Source organism: Myotis lucifugus, unplaced genomic scaffold (genome assembly GCF_000147115.1).
Source record: "Myotis lucifugus unplaced genomic scaffold, Myoluc2.0 scaffold_8, whole genome shotgun sequence".
NCBI classification, from domain to species: domain Eukaryota; kingdom Metazoa; phylum Chordata; class Mammalia; order Chiroptera; family Vespertilionidae; genus Myotis; species Myotis lucifugus.
The window spans coordinates 15,287,444-15,308,741 of record NW_005871056.1 but is presented as its reverse complement, the minus strand read 5'-3'; the positions used below and the strand labels follow the sequence as shown (position 1 = coordinate 15,308,741).

The following is a 21,298-nucleotide window of genomic DNA, read 5'->3' as shown; positions in this document are numbered from 1 at the left end:
CCTATCAACCAGTGTTAGGTCCAAATTAGAAGGGGAATGAACCCTCAAAAGCACTTGTGATGGAGGAATCAGGCAGGATGGTATTTGTGTCCTGGCTCAGCCTCTAAATTCAATTTGTGACCTTGGGCAAGTCTCTTAACTCTCCAGGCTTCAATTTACACTGCTCTAAAATGGGACCAGTAATACCTTCCTGGCAAGGCCACAGAGAGGACTAGAGATAATGTATGTAAAGCCCTTCACTACAAAGCCTGGCGCATAGTGGAGCCTCACCATGAAATGCCGTATGATTAAATTTTGCCAAAGGCAACTTTAATGTAATGGAAAGGGAGGTGGCAGAAAATGGAGTTTTTGGAGTGGGTGTGGGGTGTAATAAGTGGTGCCTTTTCCCATTCCAGGAGTCTGGGACGATGCCCTGGGTAGATAAGAATTTGGGGGGCAGCTTGAGGGTGGGTATGGAGGTTTGGAAGAGACCTATCTGGATCTTTAGGGAGGGAAGGGCACGACCAAGGCTGGTAGGACCATGGCCAGGGGAGCTTGTGTCTCCCTTTGCCTTGTCCACCAGGCTGTCCCTGGGTCCAGCCCTGCCCAAGACCCATTATCTCCCCAACAGCGAGGGGGCAGAACTCAGGCACCTGACTGCTCAGGTCCAGCGCTGTGAGGACATCCTGCAGCAGCTGCGGGCCTTGGTGCCCCAGATAGACATGGAAGGAGATCGCAACGTCTGGATCGTGAAGCCAGGAGCCAAGTCCCGTGGCCGAGGTGGGTGTCAGCCCCTGCTTCCTGCACCAGCACCCTACAGCCTACCTCACCATCTAAAGCAGCGGCCGCCAACCTTTCGGACCTCACGGACCACCAGCGGTCCGCGGACCACCGGTTGACGAACGCTGATCTAGAGGCCAGGCTGTCAATAGTGCAGACTCTATTGGAGTCAAGCTGCCTATATTTGAATCCCAGCTCTGCTATCAGTATGCTGTGTGACCTTGAGCAAGTTATATCACCTCTCTGAACCTCAGTTCTGTCACCTCTGAGAGATGATAAGACTTCCTATGAGGCAAAAATTACAAGATGGTGCATCTAAAGCTCAGCATGGTGCTTGGCACAGAGTGATCATCCCATAAAGGTTGGTTGCTGTGACGATGCAGCTTCTCTCCTGCCCTCAGAGTTGGGATGATGCTCTAGGTAGGTCTGGTGATACTCAGGTGCTTGTCTTCTAAGGGCTCTTGGATTTGGCCCCCTTTGTAAGGTATATAGCATAGTGGTTAAGGGTATGGATACTAGGAGCCAGAATGCCTGGGTTCAAACCCAAGCTCTACCCCCTGCTGTTTGTAAAGTTCTGGCCAGGTTAGTTAACCTCTTGGGCCTCATTTTCACCATTGGTAAAATGAAGTCAATAATACCTACCTGAGAGGATGAGGTAAGTATAATATATGTAAAGTACTTAGATCCTGTGCGTTTACGTAGTAACTGCTACATGAGTGCTATTATTCTGGCTGCTCAGCCCTCTGTGAATGGAATCTGAACAGGAGAGCCAGCACGCTGGAGTTGTGCCTTTGCCCAGCCTTTAAACACTGGTTAAAAACTTCTGAGATGTAGAAAACAGACTTTTGGCAGATCCCTCCAAATACTGCCCATGGATGAATTTTTCTTTTTCTACCTTGGAAATAGTTTTGTTGGTTTTTTCTAAGTATAAAAATACATGTTATTATATTTAAGAAATTAGACAATACAGAAAAGTAGAAAGACAAAATCAAAAGCCACCCTTGATTTCACTAAGATAACTACTGTTAACTTTGGTGTGTTTTTCCCCCCCCCTATACTTCCTTCTATGCATTTGGAGAGAGAGATTTATTTTATTTTAAACAAAAACAAAAAAAGCAGATTTTCAACTTTCCCAAAGGCAAAAGGGTCTGATTGAGGCAGACAGCCTTACCCACTTGTCTGTCTTTTCTGTGGGGATGAGAGCTTATGGTGAGCTGTCTATGGTCTCCAGCTCTTCTCCCAACCAGAGCCTGCCCTGGTCCCTGACCACTCCATTTCCCCCTTAGGCATCATGTGCATGGACCACCTGGAGGAGATTCTGAAACTGGTGGACGGCAACCCCCTGTTGATGAAGGATGGCAAGTGGGTTGTGCAGAAGTATATCGAGCGGCCCCTGCTCATCTTTGGCACCAAGTTTGACCTTTGACCTGAGACAGTGGTTCCTGGTGACCGACTGGAATCCACTTACCGTGTGGTTCTACCACGACAGCTACATCCGCTTTTCCACGCAGCCCTTCTCCCTGAAGAACCTGGACAAGTGAGCCCCACCACTCATTTCCCATGAGCCCCCAGTCTAGTTGGGAAGCTGGCCAGAAACAGGCAATTCCAGTGTAATGCTGGCTCCAAACACAGACTCTGCAGGCAGGCAGACCCTCCGTCCATCCCACCATCCTTCCACCCATTGATACTTACTGAGCGTGTACCCTGTGCCATTCTCTGTTCCAGGCGCTTGGGACACAGTGGTGAACAAAACAAGAGCCTAGCTCTCATGAGTTCACAGTCTAATGGGAGAAACAGACAAGCAATGAACATAATAAGTAAAGTCATCTAATAGGCTAAAAGGTGATATGAAAAATAAAAAGAAATGGAGAGCAGGGTAAAGAGTGGTCAGGAGAAATCTGAGAGGAAAAAAGCAAGTTGCAGCATTAACTTGTGGGGTGAGAGGAAACATCTCACAGCTAGTCAGTGGTGAAGATAGGACTTGAGCACATGTCTTAGTGACTACAAGGCCCATACTCTTAAGCACCTTCTTATCTCCCAGGCACTGGGAGGGTTAACTGACACTGGCCCAAAGCACTTAATATTGTGTTCTCTATAGTTAGTGCCCTCAGAAGAGGTCCTGAGAGGTAAAATTGGTTCTGGCCCTAGAAGAATATTATGGGCCCCGAGCCTTTGTCCTTGCCCTCCCCAGCAGGAATTCATCTCAAGTTGAATGGTCCACAGTGGTCCCGGGCTGGGTCTAGGGTTTGCCTGCCCTCCCCAGGTTTGGACGGGAGGGGCAAAGGGGCTCAGACCTCAGCTTTCTCTTCTCTGCCCCAGCTCAGTGCACCTGTGCAACAACTCCATCCAGAAGCACCTGGAGAATTCGTGCCATCGGCACCCGCTGCTGCCCTCAAACAACATGTGGTCGAGCCAGAAGTTCCAGGCCTACCTGCAGGACATGGGGGCCCCAAACGCCTGGTCCAGTGTCATCGTGCCTGGCATGAAGGCTGCAGTGATCCATGCTCTGCAGACTTCCCAGGACACTGTGCAGTGTCGGAAGTCTAGCTTTGAGCTTTATGGCGCTGACTTTGTGTTTGGTGAAAACTTCCAGCCCTGGTTGATTGAGATCAATGCCAGCCCCACCATGGCGCCCTCCACGTCTGTCACCGCCCAGCTGTGCGCCGGTGTGCAAGCCGACACCCTGCGTGTGGTCATTGACCGGCGGCTGGACCGAAACTGTGACACGGGAGCCTTTGAGCTCATCTACAAGCAGGTGAGGCGTCCGGGCCCAGGCACAACCCCAGGGAATCTTCATCCCTTCCAGATAGCCCCATAGTAATGCAAGTGGACAGACCCAGTTCAAGTCCTGGTCCTGCCCAGTGACTTAGTACATCTGCTTCCTCATCTGTAAGATGGAGATGCTACTACCATCTTTTTCACGGGGTGTGGGAGGATGAAATGAGCTAATTTGTATGAGTAATATTTCCACAGAGGCGTATAGCATGGTATTCCTGAACCTCCCTGGTTTCAAATCTCTGCTCAATAACTACAAGCTCTGTCACTTTGAACAACTTCTTAATCTCTAGGGCAGGGGTCCTCAAACTTTTTAAACAGGAGGCCAGTTCACTGTCCCTCAGACTGTTGGAGGGCCGGACTATAGTTTAAAAAAAAACTATGAACAAATTCCTATGCACACTGCACATATCTTATTTTGAAGTAAAAAAACAAAACGGGAACAAATACAATATTTGTATTTGCATGTGGCCCGCGGGCCGTAGTTTGAGGACCCCTGCTCTAGAGGGTAAGGGGCCTGAGTTTCCTCATCTGTAAAGCATTAATGAAAACGGTACCTACCTCATAAGGTTGTGAGAATTAAATGAGTTAAAAGCACATTAGAATAGTGCCTGGCACATAGTAAATGCTACAGAGGTTTTAGCTATTGTTATTACCTAACTAGAGGCCCGGTGCATGAAATTTGTGCATAGGCATGGGGGAGTCCCCTCAGCCCAGCCTGCACCCTCTCCAATCCTGAACCCCTTGGGGGATGTCCAACTGCTGGTTTGTCCACACAGCCTGCTGCTCAGTCGTTTGGTCACCCCTCACTAACCCCGCTGCCAGCCTAGTCGCCCCACGCAGCCTGTTTGATCATCCATTTGGTTGTTTCAGTTGCGACGGTTGCTTAGGCTTTTATATATATAGATAACGTTGTTAGGCATTTCATTATAAATGGCATCACCTGTAAAAGGCCTGGATGTACAGAGAGTGAGTTAGTGGAAACTGCTGCTGCTGTTGTTATAGACACTCCTGCCCAAAAAGGAGGGTTAGGGTGGGAAGTACACAGGAATCATTGGTTCATAGAAATTCTGAAATCCAGTCCTAACATATATTTCTAGTTTTTCTATTAGGAACCACTGTTACTTCCTACGAGTTCTCCATGGCTCTTGCTTCCATTCATTGGGATCTCAGTTCAGCCCAGAATCACCCTTCCTTTTCCATGAACATTCTTAGTAGTTCCTAGACTGTTACCTGCTCATAGAAATTTGGGGTTACAAAAGCCTCTTTTCATTCTTATTTCATATTGCATCTGTCCCTTCTAGTCCAGGTTGATATTTAAAAGCCTTGTGTGTTTCTTTTTCTTTCTTAATTTTTATTTATTGATTTGAGAGAGAGGGGAAAAGAGAGAGAGAAACATTAATTTTTTGTTCCACTTATTTATATATTCATTGTTTGGTTCTTGTATGTGCCCTGACTGGGGATCAAACTCAGAACCCTAGCGTATCGATGCTCTAACCAACTGAGCTTCCCGACCAGGGCCATGTGTTTCTTATATATCAATTTCTATCCATCATATTACACAAAAGCCATGTCCACAAACATCAGAGCTCTTCTCTATTCTGTGAGACCGCTGTAGCACAACAGCCTCAAGATTGTAGAAGCCCTGCTGTCGCAGACCTCTCTGCTAACTCAAAATGTCTGAGAGACTGAGACATACCAGGAAGTCCTACAGGCGCCTATCAGGCATGACTTAGATCTCTGAAAGTTGCTTGTGGTTTTTAAAAATGAGATGTAGCCGAAACCGGTTTGGCTCAGTGGATAGAGCATCAGCCTGCGGCCTGAAAGGTCCCAGGTTCGATTCCAGTCAAGGGCATGTACCTTGGTTGTGGGCACATCCCCAGTAGGAGGTGTGCAGGAGGCAGCTGATTGATGTTTCTCTCTCATCGGTGTTTCTGACTCTCTATCTCTCTCCCTTCCTTTCTGTAAAAAATCAATAAGATATATTTTAAATAAATAAATAAAAAATGAGATGTAATTGACATATAACATTAATTTCAGGTGTACAACATAATGATTTGGTATTTGTATATATTGTGAAATGATCACCACAATAAGTCTAGGTAACATCCATCACCACATGTAGTTAACAAAATTTTCTTCTTGTGAACTGGCAACCTCTTGGTGCACAGAATGATGCTCAACCAACTGAGCCACTCTGGCCAGGCTGGATATTAACTTCTTATCAGGTATTTGATTTGCAAATATTTTATCCCATTTGGTTGGCCTTTTCATTTTTTTTTCTTTTATTGGCCTTTTCATTTTGTTGATGGTTTCCTTTGCTGTGACGTTTTTTAGTTTGATGTAGTCCCACTTGTTTATTTTTGCTTCTGTTGCCTTTGCTTTTAGTATCAAATCCAAAAAATCATCATGACCGATGTCAAGGAGCATAGTACATGTTCTCTTCCAAGAATTTATTCTTATAGGAATTCAAGGTTTCAGGTCTTATGTTTAAGTCTTTAATCCATTTGAGTTGATTTTTGTATATGGTGTAAGATAGGGTTCCAGTTTCATTCTTTTGCATGTGACTGCCCAGTTTTCCCAAAACCATTTATTGAAGAGACTGTCCTTTCCCCATGTGTATATTCTTGTCATAAATTATTGTGTGGGGTTAATTCTGGGCTTTCTACCCTGTTCCATTGGTCACTATGTGTCTATTTTATTTTTTTTAAATATATATTTTATTGATTTTTTACAGAGAGGAAGGGAGAAGGATAGAGAGTTAGAAACATCGATCAGCTGCCTCCTGCACACCCCCTACTGGGTATGTGCCTGCAACCAAGGTACATGCCCTTGACCGGAATCGAACCCGGGACCCTTGAGTCCGCAGGCCGACGCTCTATCCACTGAGCCAAATCGGTCAGGGCTATGTGTCTATTTTTATGGCAATAGCATACTGTTTTGATTACTATAGCTTTGTAAGAAGTTTGAAATCAGGAAGCGTGATGCCTGCAGCTTTGTTCTTTATCAAGATTGCTTTGGTTAATTGGGGTCTTCTGTGTCTCCATACAAATTTTAGGATTGGTTTTCCTATTTCACTGAAAAATGCCATTGGTGTTTTGATAGGGATTGTATTGATTCTGTACATTGCTTTGAGTAGTATGGACACTTTAACAATATTAATTCTTCTACTCCATAAACACAAAATATCTTTCCATTTATTTGTGTCTTCAATTTCTTCAATTAGTTTTTAGTGTACATGTCTTTCACCTTTTTGCCTTCTTGATTAAATTTATTGCTAGGTATTCTTTTTATATTCTTTCATCTCTTTTATTTTTTATTTTATTTTTTTAAATATATATTTTTATTAATTTCAGAGAGGAAGGGAGAGGGAGAGAGAGAGAGAAACATCAATGATGAGAGATCATTGACCAGCTGCCTCTTGCACGCCCCCCACTGGGGATCAAGCCCGCAACCCAGGCATGTGCCCTTTACTGGAATCGAACCCCGGACCCTTCAGTCCACAGGCCAACACTCCATCCACTGAGCCAAACTGGCTAGGGCCTTTAATCTCTTTTCATCCAGAACAGCCCCACTGCTCCCCACTACCCCCCTAGTTGAACTAGGATCTTTTGAAGGGACCAGGATATTGTTTTGTAGAACTGTCCCACATTCTGGGTTTATCTGATTGTTTCTTTGGGGTGGTTTTTAACTGTCCATCTGTTATCTGAATGTCCTGTAAAGTAGAAGTTAGGTCAAACAGCTTGATGAGGTTCAGGTTAGAAGTTGGCAAGACCACCTGAGAGGTGATGCTGGGTACTTCATTCAGAGTGTCTTGCGATTAGTGATGCAAAGTCTGACCATGGGGTTAAGGTGGTGGCTACCAGATCTCTCTATTGTAAGCTGTATCTTCCCCTTTGCAATGATCAGTTACTTTGTAAGGTGATACTTTGGTCCTGTGCAAATGACACATTTTCCTGTCATCCTTTTCACCTACTTGTTTTGATATCCAGTTTTAATTCTTGCCTTTTGTATTAGTTACAAAATGGTAAGTTTCTAATTCTCTCTTTCCTTCTACATTTATTAACTGAGATTCCTCTTTCAAGATGAACTTTTCCTCATCCACTGAGCTTTCCGGGAGCTCTGAGACCTGGATTTTGAACAAGCTCCAAATGACCCTGTTTAGATAGATTCTAATCAGGATCCTTTGAGGACACAGAAAACACCTCAACCTAGCTCTGGGTTAAAAGAAGGGTTCTTAGCAAGACACAGGGAGCTCTCCTGGAGCCCAGCTGCAGGAAGTACAGCTTGGCTTTTCTTTTTTTAATAAATGTATTTTTATTAATTTCAGAAAGGGAGAGAGAGAGAGAAACATCAGTGATGAGAGAGAATTATTGATCGGCTGCCTACTGCACACCCCCTACTGGGGATGGAGCCCGCAACCTGGGCATGGGCCCTGACGGGGAATCAAACCATGACCTCCTGGTTCATAGAGCTCAACCACTGAGCCACATCAGCCGGGCCAGATTGGCTTTATAGGAACTGAAATTGCACAGAAGCAACTTCTCTGCCTCCCTCTGCATATTTGCTACTTCATCCCCTCCACAGAATTGCCTTCTTTAAAGCTCTTAGTTTCTGCTTCCACAAACCTTGGGTTCAGGTGAGGCTCTGGGCAGGTTAAAGCCTCTTATCAGTCTGGGTGTCATAACTCAAATTCTCTCTGCAGAGAAGCCAGCTCACTTCAGGAAGCTTTCCGTCAGCAGTGGTCTGTGGGGTAGAGCCACACATATTCCAGCAGGAGCCAGGGCAGCTTACGAGGGCAAGGAAGTAGAGAAGAGGCATGGCTGAGATTCCCCCACTCCTCGGGGTTACTAATTCCAGGGTCTCGGCGACTCTCTAGGGACCGATTCAGACACCTTAGAGGACAGAGACAGGCTTCCTGCTTCTCAGCCCAGAGGTGTCTCCTGACTAGGTGCCCGAGAAACTAATTCCATCCATCTCTGCCCTGAGTCCTGCTGGGCCTAGGATTCCAGCAGCACTGTCTGAGTAGGCCTCGTCTCCTCTTCTTCCTCACAGCCTGCCGTGGAGGTGCCTCAGTATGTGGGTATCCGGCTCCTCGTAGAGGGCTCCACCATCAAGAAGCCCATGGCGATGTGTCACCGGCGGGCAGGAGTCCGCACAGCGCTCCCTCACCTGCTGACCCGGCAAGGCTCTGGGGAAGGCAAGGACTCGGGGACCCTTAGCCACATATCACTTCCTAGGAAAGGTCCTGGGGCCAGGAACCTGGGGCACATCCAGAAGCCAGACTCCACTGCCACCACATCCGCTGCTGGGAAGGGGAAGAAAGGCAAGGCAAAAAGTGCTACAGCTCTGGTCCACTCCAGTATCCAGAAGTGGGACCCACCCTGCACAAAGATGGGCTGCATTTTCACCATCACCTTTGCTAGTGGGGATAGGCAACCCCACTCCTTGAACAGATTGCTATTGAGTCCGAAGAACCTCCAGACCCTGGGGAGGACCGTTCCCCCCAAACACCCCAGGCAATTTCTTCCTGCTCTTCAAGGACTTCCTCACCACCTGAATTTGCCCCCTACCCAGAACCTCACCAAAGAGCCACCCAGTAACAAGTAAAAGCCACCACTTACAAAGTATTTTTAAAAAATATACAACTGAGTATTGTCCCCTCCAAAAGAGTTACCTTGTGAGGCAGTTATTTCAAAGATGCCAGAACTCAATTGCAGGTAGATCTCTGCCCAGCACCCAAGTTTTTCCTGCCACAGCGTTGTGCCTTTGCCTCTGGGGGAAAGGAATGACATTTGCACAGCACTGAACAGTTGACACTGTGTCGCTACCCAACCAGCTCCTTTAGTCCTCACAACCTAGTGAGGTTGGTGCTATTGTCCCCTTTCCAGCCAAGGTATCAGGAAGTTTAAGGAAGTTGCCCAAGGTTGCACAGCTCAGAAGGGGCAGAGATGGGATGCAGACCCAGGTCTGTTGGAGTCCAAACCATGGCCTCTGGGCGGGCTCCCATCTGCCTTCATCTGCCCCAGCCTTCATCTCTCCCCACCTCCCCCGCCCTACACGCACACTTTGAGGGGTAGCTGGTCAGACTTCGGCCCTCCCCATGCCTTCACAGCGCCTCTTGCTCCCACAGCCCCTTACCACTTCCCCAGCCTCCACAACAAGGTGCAGCTGCCTTCTCTCCATGTGTGCCAACCCCAGGGGCGGGTCCTGAGACTGCAGCACAACGAGCTGATGGGCTCTGAGGCCCTGTTGACCACAGGCAAGCCCTTGATGATTCTACCTACTGCCAAGATTTTTATACCTTTCCCACCTAACCCTGAGCTCAAGCAGGCACCCATCATCCTGAAACCAAGAAAGGTGGGCTCAAATGATGACTTGCTCCCTGGTGGGCAATGCTGAGTGCTGGGGTCAGGGCTTGCGGGCATAGGCAGAGGGCAGCTCCCAGGCTGGCTGGAACCCCAAGGGGAGGGCTTGTTTCCCTTAGAATTTCCTTCCTGGACAAATTCCTGATCATCTCTTCCCCTTCTCCCCTCTTTTGCACCGAGGCTGTTGCTTCTAAGCGCGTTCACGGTCCTCATCATGGAGGTGCCTTGCGGCCTCTACCCTTTGAAGTTGGAAAGCTTCCTAGCACACATAGGAGTAACAAGGCCAAAGGCGACTTCAAGGCCAGACTCTGTGACAGACCCAAGACAGAAGCATACCCCATGAAGGTGCTGAACCTTCCGGGCCCCCTGCCTCTGATCAATGCACACCAGGGGTTGTGGGGTATGGGGGATGTGAAGCTAGAGAAGCCCTTGCTTCAGGCCTCACAGTCCCTATGCCGGATGCAGCACCAAATAAAAAGGAGCAAGTAAAGTATTACTGGCTTGGCTCCATTTCTATGGAGGGTGAGGAGAGGATAGTGTGGGGCTCTGTACCCCAAAGCACACAAGAGGTAGAGGCCATCAGCAACTCCTCCAGGAAGCAAGGCCCCGAGTTCCCACAGAGTGGCAGACATGGTGCTTCCTGCTCAGGAACTCTCTGAACTTTGGGTGGATAAGTCTTACTTTACAGATGAAACTGAGTCTGAATGAGGAGACATGGCTTTCCCAAGATCATGAGGGCAGTGGGAAGAAGTTGGGACACACTGCCAGAATGGCTGACCGCTGGGAGTCCCCCAAACCCCCAAGACCAAAGGAGGGGCTGGGCTGGCATCTAATGCACACAGATTTACAATGTGAGACATAGCGGGAAGGGTGGACCTTGCCTGGACCCCAGCCCTTCTCCAGAGATAGTGGGTCTGTCCCTTCCTCACAAGGGGCCAAGGTCACCTAAAAGGAAGATATCCAACAAGCCATGTCCATCTGAAAAGTTAGGTATTTCTTAGTTGTAATGGATTGAATGGTACCCCCCACCCCAAGATATGTCTATCTAGAACCTGCTAATGATTTTATTTGGTAAAAGGATCTTTGTAGATGTAAGATCTTGACAAGATCTTGAGATGAGATCATCCTAGATTATCCAAGTGGGCCCTCAATCCAATGATAAGTGTCCTTATGAAAAGAAGACACAAACACGAGAAGGTCATGTGAAGATGGAGGCAGAGATTGGTGTGATGCAGCCAGAAGCCAAGGAACGCTTGGAGACACCAAAAGCTGGAAGAGACCCAGAAGGGCTCTCCCACAGAGCCTTCACCGAGAACACAGCCTTGGCTATGCCTGACATCAAACTTGTAGCCTCCCGAACCGTGAGAGAAACAATTACTATTGTTTTAAGTCACTTGGGTTGTGGTAATTGGCTGTGGCAGCCCCTGGAAACTAATACACTAGGCCAGCGGTTCTCAACCTGTGGGTCGCGACCCCTTTGGCGGTCGAATGACCCTTTCATAAGGGTCGCCTAAGACCATCCTGCATATTAGATATTTACATTACGATTCATAACAGTAGCAACATTACAGTTATGAAGTAGCAACAAAAATAATTTTATGGTTGGGTCACAACACGAGGAACTGTATTTAAGGGCCAGAAGGTTGAGAACCACTGCACTAGGCAAATAAAAATACACATACTCTGACCCAGAAACTCTTGCATAACAACCAGGGAATGCTTACTATCAGGTTCACAGCAGCTTGGTGGTCTAACAGCCAAATGACCTAACTACTGTCCATTAACAGCATGGTATCTTCAAGCACTGGAATTCAAATTCCACACCCAACAACACAGATGCATTTCGCAGTATGGAGTGAGAGCAAATCACAAAAGAACATACACAGCATGATTCCATTCATAGAAGTTTGGGAACTAGGCAAAATGAAATATATCACTTAAGAATGCATACATGTGGTAAAACTTAAAAGACAAGCAAGGAAAGAATTCTGTCAAGGCAGTGGCTCCCACCTATACTGAACCTCTTAGGGAGCTTTTAAGAGAGATCAATGCTAGGGGTCTCCACTCCAGACAGATCAAGCCAGTATCTTTGGGGTGCGTAATCATGGGGATTTTTTTTTAAATGTATTTTATTGATTTTTTACAGAGAGGAAGGGAGAGGGATAGAGAGCTAGAAATATCGATCAGCTGCCTCCTGCACACCTCCTACTGGGGAGGTGCCCGCAACCAAGGTACATGCCTTTGACCGGAATCGAACCTGGGACCCTTCAGTCCGCAGGCCAACGCTCTATCCACTGAGCCAAACCGGTCAGGGCGTAGGGATTTTTTTAAAAATGTTTTTATTGATTTCAGAGAGGAAGGGAGAGAAAGAGATGTTTCCCCCTCCCTTCCTCTCTCTGAAATCAGTAAAAACATTAAAAAAAGAAACATCAATGATGAGAGAATCAGCGATCGGCTGCCTCCTGCACACCCCGTACTGGGGATCAAGCCTGAAACCCCCGCATGTGCCCTGACTAGGAATGTGACCTGGTTCATGGGACAATGCTCAAGCATCATACCGGCTGGGCAAGTCATGGGGATCTTTAAAAGCTTCCTGAGGAGGCTATGTAGGGGGCTTTATAATGTGGGTTAGGGTTGAAAACTGCTGCTTTACAAGAGAGGATGTTTCTATTTCATGCCCTGAGAAACGGTTATGTAGGTATCACCTTATAATTATTCTTTAAGTCACAGGGATGTTTTATGCACTCTGTATGTTTAATCTATTTCACAAATTTTTAAAGTAAAAAACATCTTTCTTACATGAGGTTCTCTAGAGTAGTCAAATTCATAGAGACGAAGGAGAATTGTGGCTATTAGGGGCAGGGAGGGGAATGGGGATTTAGTGTTTAATGGGTACAGTTTCAGTTCTGCAAAATGAAGAGTTCTGGAGACAGATAATGGCGATGGTTGCAAAACATTGTGAATGTGCTTAATGCCCACTGAACTGTACACTTAACAATGGTAAGAGGGTAAATCTTGTTAAGTGTGTTTTACCACAATTTTAAAGAAATCTAACATTTCTTCCCAACTAGAATTGGGGCAGAAACAGCTAAATAGAAGGCCACACTTTGAACTCAACAGAAAGCATGGTCGATTGTAAACATTTACTTTCTCAGCAAATCCTCAAAACCATACTATGAGTTAGGTGCATTTATTATCTCAAACCCAGAGAAGTGAAGTTATTTGTCCAACATCACACAGCAAGTGCCTGGCCAGGGTGTGATCTTAGGTTAGTCCAACCACAGAGCCCTAACCATGACCGTACCGCATGTTGCGCACTGAGCTCATTCTCCTCCAGCCTGCAGTCCCCCCACACCCACCACTTTCCAGTAGGAACAGAAAGAGAACTATTGTTGGCAGAGCCCCAGGCACTGTAGGGTCCTGGAGAAATAAGAGGGCAAAGGTGCCAAAAGCTCTATGGGGGCATCCCTGGGCCTGGTGCCTGGGAGGTGGAGACAGTGCAGGTGGAGGTGCAAGGGCATCTGGGCCGCCTGGGCCGGCGTCAGGTGGAGGCGTCTGAGGAGGGCTTCATCCAGGACCTGCGGTGGGAGAGGATGTCAGCATCCAGCCAGGTCAGTTCCAACCAGCTCTAACCAAAACGGGAGTTAGGCCAGTACTTCCTCCTCCCCTCCATGTCTGTAGTTATTAATTTCCTTTCTACATGAGCACATGTAAACACTCATGCACGCTCACTATGGCAGGCACTGGCTAGGGCAGTGATGGCGAACCTTTTGAGCTCGGCGTGTCAGCATTTTGAAAAACTAACTTAACTCTGGTGCCGTGTCACCTATAGAAATTTTTTTATATTTACAACCATAGTAAAACAAAGATTTATATTTTTGATATTTATTTTATATATTTAAATGCCATTTAACAAAGAAAAATCAACCAAAAAAATGAGTTCGCGTGTCACCTCTGACACGCGTGTCACACGTTCGCCATCACTGGGCTAGGGGTTCATCAGATCAGTTTCTGCCTGAGCATAGAGCTAAACTACATTTCCCAGCCCCTCTTGCAGTTTGGTGAGGACATGTGATTGAGTTCTGGCCAATGGAATGGGAGTGTTAGTATGTATGCCGCTTCCAGACCTGGCCCATGAAAATCTCCCACATGAACCTGCACTGTCCCCACTTACCTGCTGGCTAGATAGCAACAGCCTGGGTCTCTGAGTGACTCCTTGGAGCAAAGCCCACCTCTGCCCCATCCCCCATTCATTGGATTTAACATGGAGGGAAACTAATGTGTTAAAGACTCTAGTACTTTGGGGCTAGTCTGTTAGAACTGATAGTTACCTAATACACAACCTCCTTTATCCCTTTTACCAAAGAGACTCAAAGAACAGCAGCCTTAGAAGGGCCTTTAGAAATCAGCTAGTTCAGCTTTCTTGGTGAACAGATGGGACAGATGAGGCCCAAGACGGGGGGTGTCACTTGCTCAGGGCCATACAGCAAGACAGGGCTACAGTAGCTTTGGAAGCCAAGAGGGACTGCCTCCCAGTCCCCAGCTGCAGAGGTAAGGTCTGGAGATCTGCCCACCCTCGTCCCCCAGCCCACCCCCAGAGGGCAGAAGACAGGTCAGTTTGGGCACCTGTTTTTGGGGCTTGGTGCTCTCCGCTGGCAGTAGGAAGCGTTGGCCCAGGACAGTGCCCACGCGGGATGAATACCTGTGGTCCCCGAGCACAGGGCAGAGCTGTAGTACCATGTGTACCTGTAGCTGACTGGAGAACACTAGGAGATAGGAGAGACCAGACGGTTAGCAGCTGCTCTCTGTCCTACCCAATATCGTCTGTTCCCATTTCTTCCGGGGAAACACCACCCCCATTCTCAGATCAGGTGGTTTTCGTGAGGCTGATGCTACTGCCCGGGCCTCCAAAGCAGGGCACATGACCAGGTCAGGATGGTCACAGCTGTCAAATCCACCTGGCCTGTGAGATTCACCCATGAAGAGAGGCAACCCTGAATTTATTGTTGAAGCTACTGAGTATAAAGCATGTTCTTTGCTGCTGGGGTGCTGAACTGGTGGGGTGTAAGCCTGGAGCTGCTGGAACCCTGGCCATCTCCGCCTTCACCAGGGGAGAGCCTGTGGGAGAAAGAAGCCAACGTATGGGAGGCAAGAAGAAGTGGAGAAACAGCTTCCTGATGACATCCTCTGAGCCGCTGGTCCAGCCAAATTATGTGAGCCAATCAATTCTTTTTGTCTTAAACCAATCTGAACTAGCTTTTGGGAAACTTACAACCAAAAGTACCTTGACAAATACAGAAATGAGGGGGCTATGTGCTAGGTATGGTACAAAATGTTTCACATATATAAACTTATTTAATTGTCATGACAACCCTGTAAGGTGGGTCATATTATCATCTTGGAAAACCAAAGCTCAAAAAGAAGTGACTTGCCTGCCACCATAAACTGGGATTTAAACCCGGGAGCTGTACTCTGCTTCTATGTCTGGTAATAATCTAAAAACCCTCTTGCTATAAACCACCTAGAAACCCCAGGAAGATATAACAACAATCTTTTAAAGACACAACTGGGTATACAGGCAAGTAAGGTCCTCAAGACCAAAACACAAAAAGGAAAACAAATCCAGAACACACAAGAGCCCACATTTCACCTATTCTCAGAGTGCTGCCAATCCTGATGTCCAGGGGGTCTGGGTTCAAGTAGCTACCCCAGAGGCCAGGGATGAGCCCTTGCTGCCCCAATGAAAATGGTGGACCAGGAGAAAAAGCCAGCCACCAACGAAGGCAGATGATTACCTTAGGACTGGATAAGAGGAATGAACCATTCCCCTGAAAATTCATAGCCATGAGCCTGTTCTCACACAGGTTTGGGGCTCTACTACTTCTCTGTGAACTTGCAACTGCAACTAATATTTAGGGAGATCCTAAAGTAGTGATAGTCCTGAGGCATTCAGCAGAAGCAAAGGCGGAACCTCTCCCAAAGGGCCCACATCCAATGAGGCAATAAAGGGTTTCCAGAGTGCAGCAGAGATAAAGAAATAAAAAAATATGAAAGAAAAGTTCATAGGGAATAGAATGAGAGGGTCAGACATGTCTATGGTATTAGGCATTGATACCACAGAGGCCCAGCTGAACCTAATCCACCAAGTGAGAGAGTCGGTGGGAAACACGACAGAATTAGACCCTCAAGAATTTCAGACAGTGGAATTATAGAAACACAATTGTTTAAAATGATTAAAGACTAAAAAAAAAAAAAAAAAGAACAAATAATATGGGTAAAAAAGCATGACATGTTTTTTAAAAGGCCATTTGTATTTATAAAAGAACCAAACAGAACTTCTAGAAGTGAAAAATACAGTCAATGGATAGGTTAAATTTGCAGATTAGATCCAATTAAAGGAAAATTACTCAACTGGAAGATAGATCTAAAGAAATTACCCAGGCCCTGGCCAGGTAGCTCAATTGGGTAGAGCGTCGTCCCAATACACCAAGGTTGAGGGTTCAATCCCAATCAATGCATATACAGGAATCAGCCAAAGTGGAACAACAGATGGGTGTTTCTCTCTCTCCCTTCCTTCCTCTCTCTCTCTCAAATCAAAAGTAAAGAAATTACCCAGAGTGCAGCAGAGATAAAGAAATAAAAAAATATGAAAGAAAAGTTCATAGGGAATAGAATGAGAAGGTCAAACATGTCTACGGTATTAGGCATTGAAAAGGAAGAGAATAGAGAGAATGCAAGAGGCACAACATTTGGAAAGAGAACTTTCCAGGACTGATGAAATATATTAATCTTCAGATTCAAGAAGCACAGTGAATCCCAAGCAACATAAAAATAAACCCCCACACCTAGATTTATCATAGGGAAATTACAGAACACTAAAGACAAAGAGAAGATCCTGAGATCAATAAGAGAAAAAGTTGATGAGCTACAAAGGAATGACCATTAGATTGACAATAGAAGACAAGCTGGGCCTGGTCACATACACCTTTGGGGTCCATCAAATGCTCCCCAGGCTGCTCCTAACACTACCACCTTCCTCCCCCTCCCACACCTCCCCAGCCAAATGCAGTTCTAAAATCTGGCTGGGGCTCTAGACCCACCTGTTACTGGTTGCAGCTGGACCAGAGCACAGCCAGGGCCTGTGGCCACCACACGGAAGTGGCTTAGGGTCCTCTTGACACCTTCCAGGATGTCCTTTCGGGACGGGGACTTCACTGGAACTACCTGTGGTATCAGCCCCCGAGAATGAACAAGTTCACACATACCTGGGAGCTATACCCAAACCCTCCCTGCTACTCAGGACAGGCGGTATAGGCAGTGGTCACGTGCCTGTTTTGGGAGACGGGAGAGCCAGCTACCTCACGTCCATACCCTTAACTCCCCTGTAAGAGTAATATGTCTGGAGAGTCTCCTGTTCCCCACCCAGACCCTGACTCACTGAACCAACGCCATCAACGTATTCCAGTTTCAGAGCTGCTTGGATCTTCCCCTCAGAAGCAGCGGGGATCCCATCAGTGACAGCCCTGAGGAAGAGGCAGGAGGCGGTCATGGAGGGGCCTGGCGGGACCGCCCCACGGCCGCGGAGCCTCCCAGCACCTCTCACCAGTAGGTGGCCGTGGGTCTCTGGGCTCTTCGTGAGTAGGCGAAGAACTTCTGGAGGCGGCTTGCTGTCTGGGGACAACTGGAGAGGAGCACAAGCCCAGAGGTCTCCCTGAAGGAAGGGGACAGACAAGTCATGAGAGTTAAAGTCCCTTGGGCTCACTCACAAAAAAAGGAGAAACACTGACCTGTTTAAGGCCAAACAGTAATACCAGATTACAGCCCAGACCTCCTCCTGAGAAACAGGGCTTCCTCGTGCTTGATAAGGCTATGCAGCTCAATGTGTCTCTCACTCCGCCTTGGATCCCAGGGAGCTCAGAGTTAAGTGTCACAACAATTACCACCAATTGCGGAGTGTCCACCATGTGCCAAGCCCTATACTACTAATTTTATATATATATTATCTCTGAAATAATTAAATTCCCCACACTCAAGCCAAGGAGTTTGTGAAAGTGCAAAAATATTTCTTCTCAAGTACCATCTCTAATTGATGGCAGTTGGACGAAAGAATATCGATGATCAGTTCATGGCCATGCCTGCCATGAGTATGGACTTGGAAAAGTGTCTGCATACTGAACATGGCTCTTACTAGTATTAGCTCTATTAATGATTCAGGAAACTGAGGCTCAGTGAGGTTTCATGCTTTGCCTAAGATGCCAGTTTGTGCATGAGGATTTGAACCCAGATCGGTCTGCTCCCTCCTGCACCTTGTATTCTATCTCTATGATCCCAAACCAGCCATGGAAATGCCTCAGCTTCTTTCTAAGCAACTGTTCCCTAACCCTAGATGGATGCCTATCCTACCGTCCAATCACCCCCACCACTTACTTCCCAGATGCTCGGACAACCTGGAGCTCCTGCTCCCCAAGCCCCAGGGACTGGCTCAGCTCTGGCAGCACTGAGAACAAAGTGAGCTCTCCTGGTTTTCCTGGAAAAAAAAAGAAAGAAAAAATACAAGTTGCTCCAGAGGCAACTCTATCCCATCACCCCCTTCTCTTCACTATTCCCTCCTTAGAGACATCAAACCCCCTTTCAGTGCATCTCCTTCCCCTGCTCATACCTGTCACTGGGAGACCCTGTGGCTTGTTCAGCGTCACTAGTGGTCCTAAGACAGACATACAGGAACATCATTGACAGAAAAAGCAGCAGTTAGAGTTTACAAAGCACTTTCTCAATTCATCTTTTTCTCTTTATTTTTATTATTGACACTGTTACTGATGTCCCATTTCCCCACTCCCTTTGCCCCCCTCCACCCAGCCCCTGCCCCCCCTTCCCTCTGGCTCAATTCATCTTATCATGAGGCCCCACCACAACTCTCAGACATGTTATCAACCACACCCTAAACTAAACTTCTTCCTGTCCCTCACGTATGGGAAGCTCCTGCCACCTCAGGGCCTTTGCATTTGCTGTTTCTTCTGTCCCAGATTTTCATGTCTGTCTCCTTCATATCATCCTGGCTCAGATGTCACCAGCAGAGGCCTAATTCTGCAATCTAATGTCTGCCCCACTCCTACAGTCCCTCACCGTCATACCACTGTTTTATTCATAGCACTGATCACTAGTAACTACCTTGTTCATTTGTTTAATCCGTTTCTCCCACTAAAATATTGGCTCGCTGAGTGCAGGAACCATATTTATCTTGTATAGCCATGCCTGGTGTCTAGAACATAGCCTATGCTCAATAAATAGTTAAGAGAAGTATTAAATAGCTGAATGAAGACTGAGGCTCAAATTGTTACTTTCCTAAAGCCACACAGCAAGCTGATTACAGAGCCTAGATCTGACTCCAGAGCCTGTGTTTTGTCCACCAATTAGCAATTTATTACAGCAATTCCCATTCTGAAGTGCCTAACGTGTTTAACACTCTCTAGCTCTTTCCACCTTCCCACCCCGTACCCCATAATGCAGAGGCTCAGAGAGATTATGTGGCTCATTCCTGCCCATGACTCTTATACAGCGGTTCTCAACCTGTGGGTTGCGACCCCTTTGGCGGTCGAACGACCCTTTCACAGGGGTCGCCTAAAACCATCCTGCATATCAGATATTTACATTACGATTCATAACAGTAGCAACATTACAGTTATGAAGTAGCAACAAAAATAATGTTATGGTTGGGTCACAACATGAGGAACTGCATTTAAAGGGCCCAGAAGGTTGAGAACCACTGCTCTAATAGGAGGCAGACCAGGATTGGCCCCCAAAGGCTTTTAATGGGGAGCCCATTCAGTTGGCCAGAAGGCTCGGGGCAGCACGCTCCCCTCCCCTCTCTGTGCAGCTCTCTCGCTCACGCTCACCTTTCTGGTCCACCACAGATGCCCTCAGCACATCGACCAGCTCCTCCCGACTGAGGTTCTCTGGCTGCAGCAGCCCTGGGAAGGACTGGTTTCCCAGGGACCCTGATCGCTTGCTGGAGCCTCGAGGTTGCAGCTGACGCCTGGAGAAGGTGGAGTAAGCAACAGGGGAGTGTGTTTACCGAGGTGCCGCCCATTCTTACCTCACACACCCTTCCTAAATCCTAACAATTGCCTCAGAATGCCTGGGCGGAGGTCTCCGAAAACTCAGGTTCGACTGGCCCCATTTTACAGAGGAGAAGACTGAGGCTCAGAGAGGACTAGTGACGAATGTGCCATCATACAGCAGAACCAGCATTGGAACCCGTATCTTCCTAACTCCAGATCCCGCACACTCCTTCCCCCAGCGCCCCCTCCCACCCCACGGAAGTGTGTATGGGGGTGTGTGCAATCACCGGGCCTCGGTGCCAAAGCCTGCGACCTTGCGAGCTGAGCCGACCCCTGGCCCTCGCCACCAGCCGCCCCAGACCCGGCCCAACACCCGGTAGCCACCCATTTCCCTGCGAAATCAGTGCGCATGTGTCCAGAGGGCAGCCCCACGCCCCACGCTAGCCCACAGCACGCTGATTGGTCAGATCGACTGTCAATCGGAAAAGCCAGAAGGCGGGGCTTTAGAGCCGTGAGAAGGCGGAAGTTCGCCTTCGCCTGGAAGGAAGTGCTTCTGGGGAGCCGGAGGCACAGAGTAGAGGAGGGGTTTGCCAGGGTCGCAGAGGCTCTCTACGTACAAAACGGGCGAAAGGTTGACGGGAAGAGGCCGCATGCTAACCTGGCTAGGTAAGGGAAGCCTGCACGACCGCCTTGCAAACTCAGAGGCCTAAAGGAACCACAAAGGATGGTCTGAAATTAAAACGTTGGGAACTAAAAGCAGTTTATGGTGGGTAGTCATGTTGTAGGCCAGTATCTTACCTGGAAAAGGTCCATCTTTATCATAACGGAGACTGTGTTGTTCCTTTGCACCTGGATACATATCGTTGGAATGTCAAAGTAATCTTCCAGACCCCTCAAAGCACGGGCACCAGTCTGCAGAGACCACAGATGGCCTTGTTATTGAGTTCGTTTGTTGACTGTTAACTCTCCTGACCCACCTAAGTAAAAAGTGTGTCTATCATCTTACTTTTTATCCAACCCCAGAGTTTCCCCTCCCTCCTCCGCCCCACTTTGCTTTCTCCCACCTTCCTAATCTATCACCAATGGGTTTCATGTAACCCATTTGATTGTAATGTATAAAACAAGGTGCAGCCCTAGCGGCTTTGGCTCAGTGGATAGAGCATCCGCCTGCAGACTAAAAGGTCCCAGGTTCCATTCCGGACAAGGGCATATGCCCGGGTTGTGGACTCAATCCACCCCCACCCCCCGTAGGGGGCGTGCAGGAGGCAGCCAATCAATAATTCTCTCTCATTGATGTTTCCATCTCTCTATCTCTCCCTTCCTCTCTGAAATCAATAA

At 47.5% G+C, this 21,298-nt stretch overlaps 2 protein-coding genes across 2 annotated transcripts in view; one reads left to right on the top strand and one right to left on the bottom strand.

The window, feature by feature from the left end:
• The window catches only part of TTLL3 (tubulin tyrosine ligase like 3), a 21,737-nt gene extending 11,342 nt beyond the window's left edge, over positions 1–10,395 (top strand). Inside the window, 5 exon segments of the mRNA XM_023749430.1 lie at positions 611–759; positions 2,046–2,179; positions 2,181–2,296; positions 3,079–3,514; positions 8,590–10,395. Of these exon segments, the coding sequence (XP_023605198.1) occupies positions 611–759; positions 2,046–2,179; positions 2,181–2,296; positions 3,079–3,514; positions 8,590–9,144 (1,390 nt within the window). The 3' untranslated portion in view covers positions 9,145–10,395.
• A 2,681-nt stretch (positions 10,396–13,076) lies between these two features.
• On the bottom strand, positions 13,077–20,359 carry RPUSD3 (RNA pseudouridylate synthase domain containing 3). The gene is made up of 9 exons (XM_006083866.3): positions 20,248–20,359; positions 19,796–19,935; positions 18,562–18,606; positions 18,330–18,429; positions 17,506–17,613; positions 17,341–17,425; positions 17,003–17,126; positions 14,529–14,668; positions 13,077–13,480 (listed from the first exon to the last, which is right to left on the bottom strand). The coding sequence occupies exons 1-9, from the start codon at positions 20,346–20,348 to the stop codon at positions 13,289–13,291; spliced, it is 1,035 nt and encodes a 344-aa protein (XP_006083928.1). The 5' UTR covers positions 20,349–20,359; the 3' UTR covers positions 13,077–13,288.
• Positions 20,360–21,298: the final 939 nt, after the last annotated feature.

Excerpts from the sequence above, each read along its gene's own strand:
- RPUSD3 (XM_006083866.3), bottom strand. The coding sequence starts at position 20,348 with ATGGGTGGCTACCGGGTGTTGGGCCGGGTCTGGGGCGGCTGGTGGCGA. Across the intron at positions 18,430-18,561 it reads ACAGGGTCTCCCAGTGACAG|GAAAACCAGGAGAGCTCACT; the intron begins GTATGAGCAGGG and ends TTTTTTTTCCAG. Across the intron at positions 17,426-17,505 it reads AGACCCACGGCCACCTACTG|GGCTGTCACTGATGGGATCC; the intron begins GTGAGAGGTGCT and ends CCTCTTCCTCAG.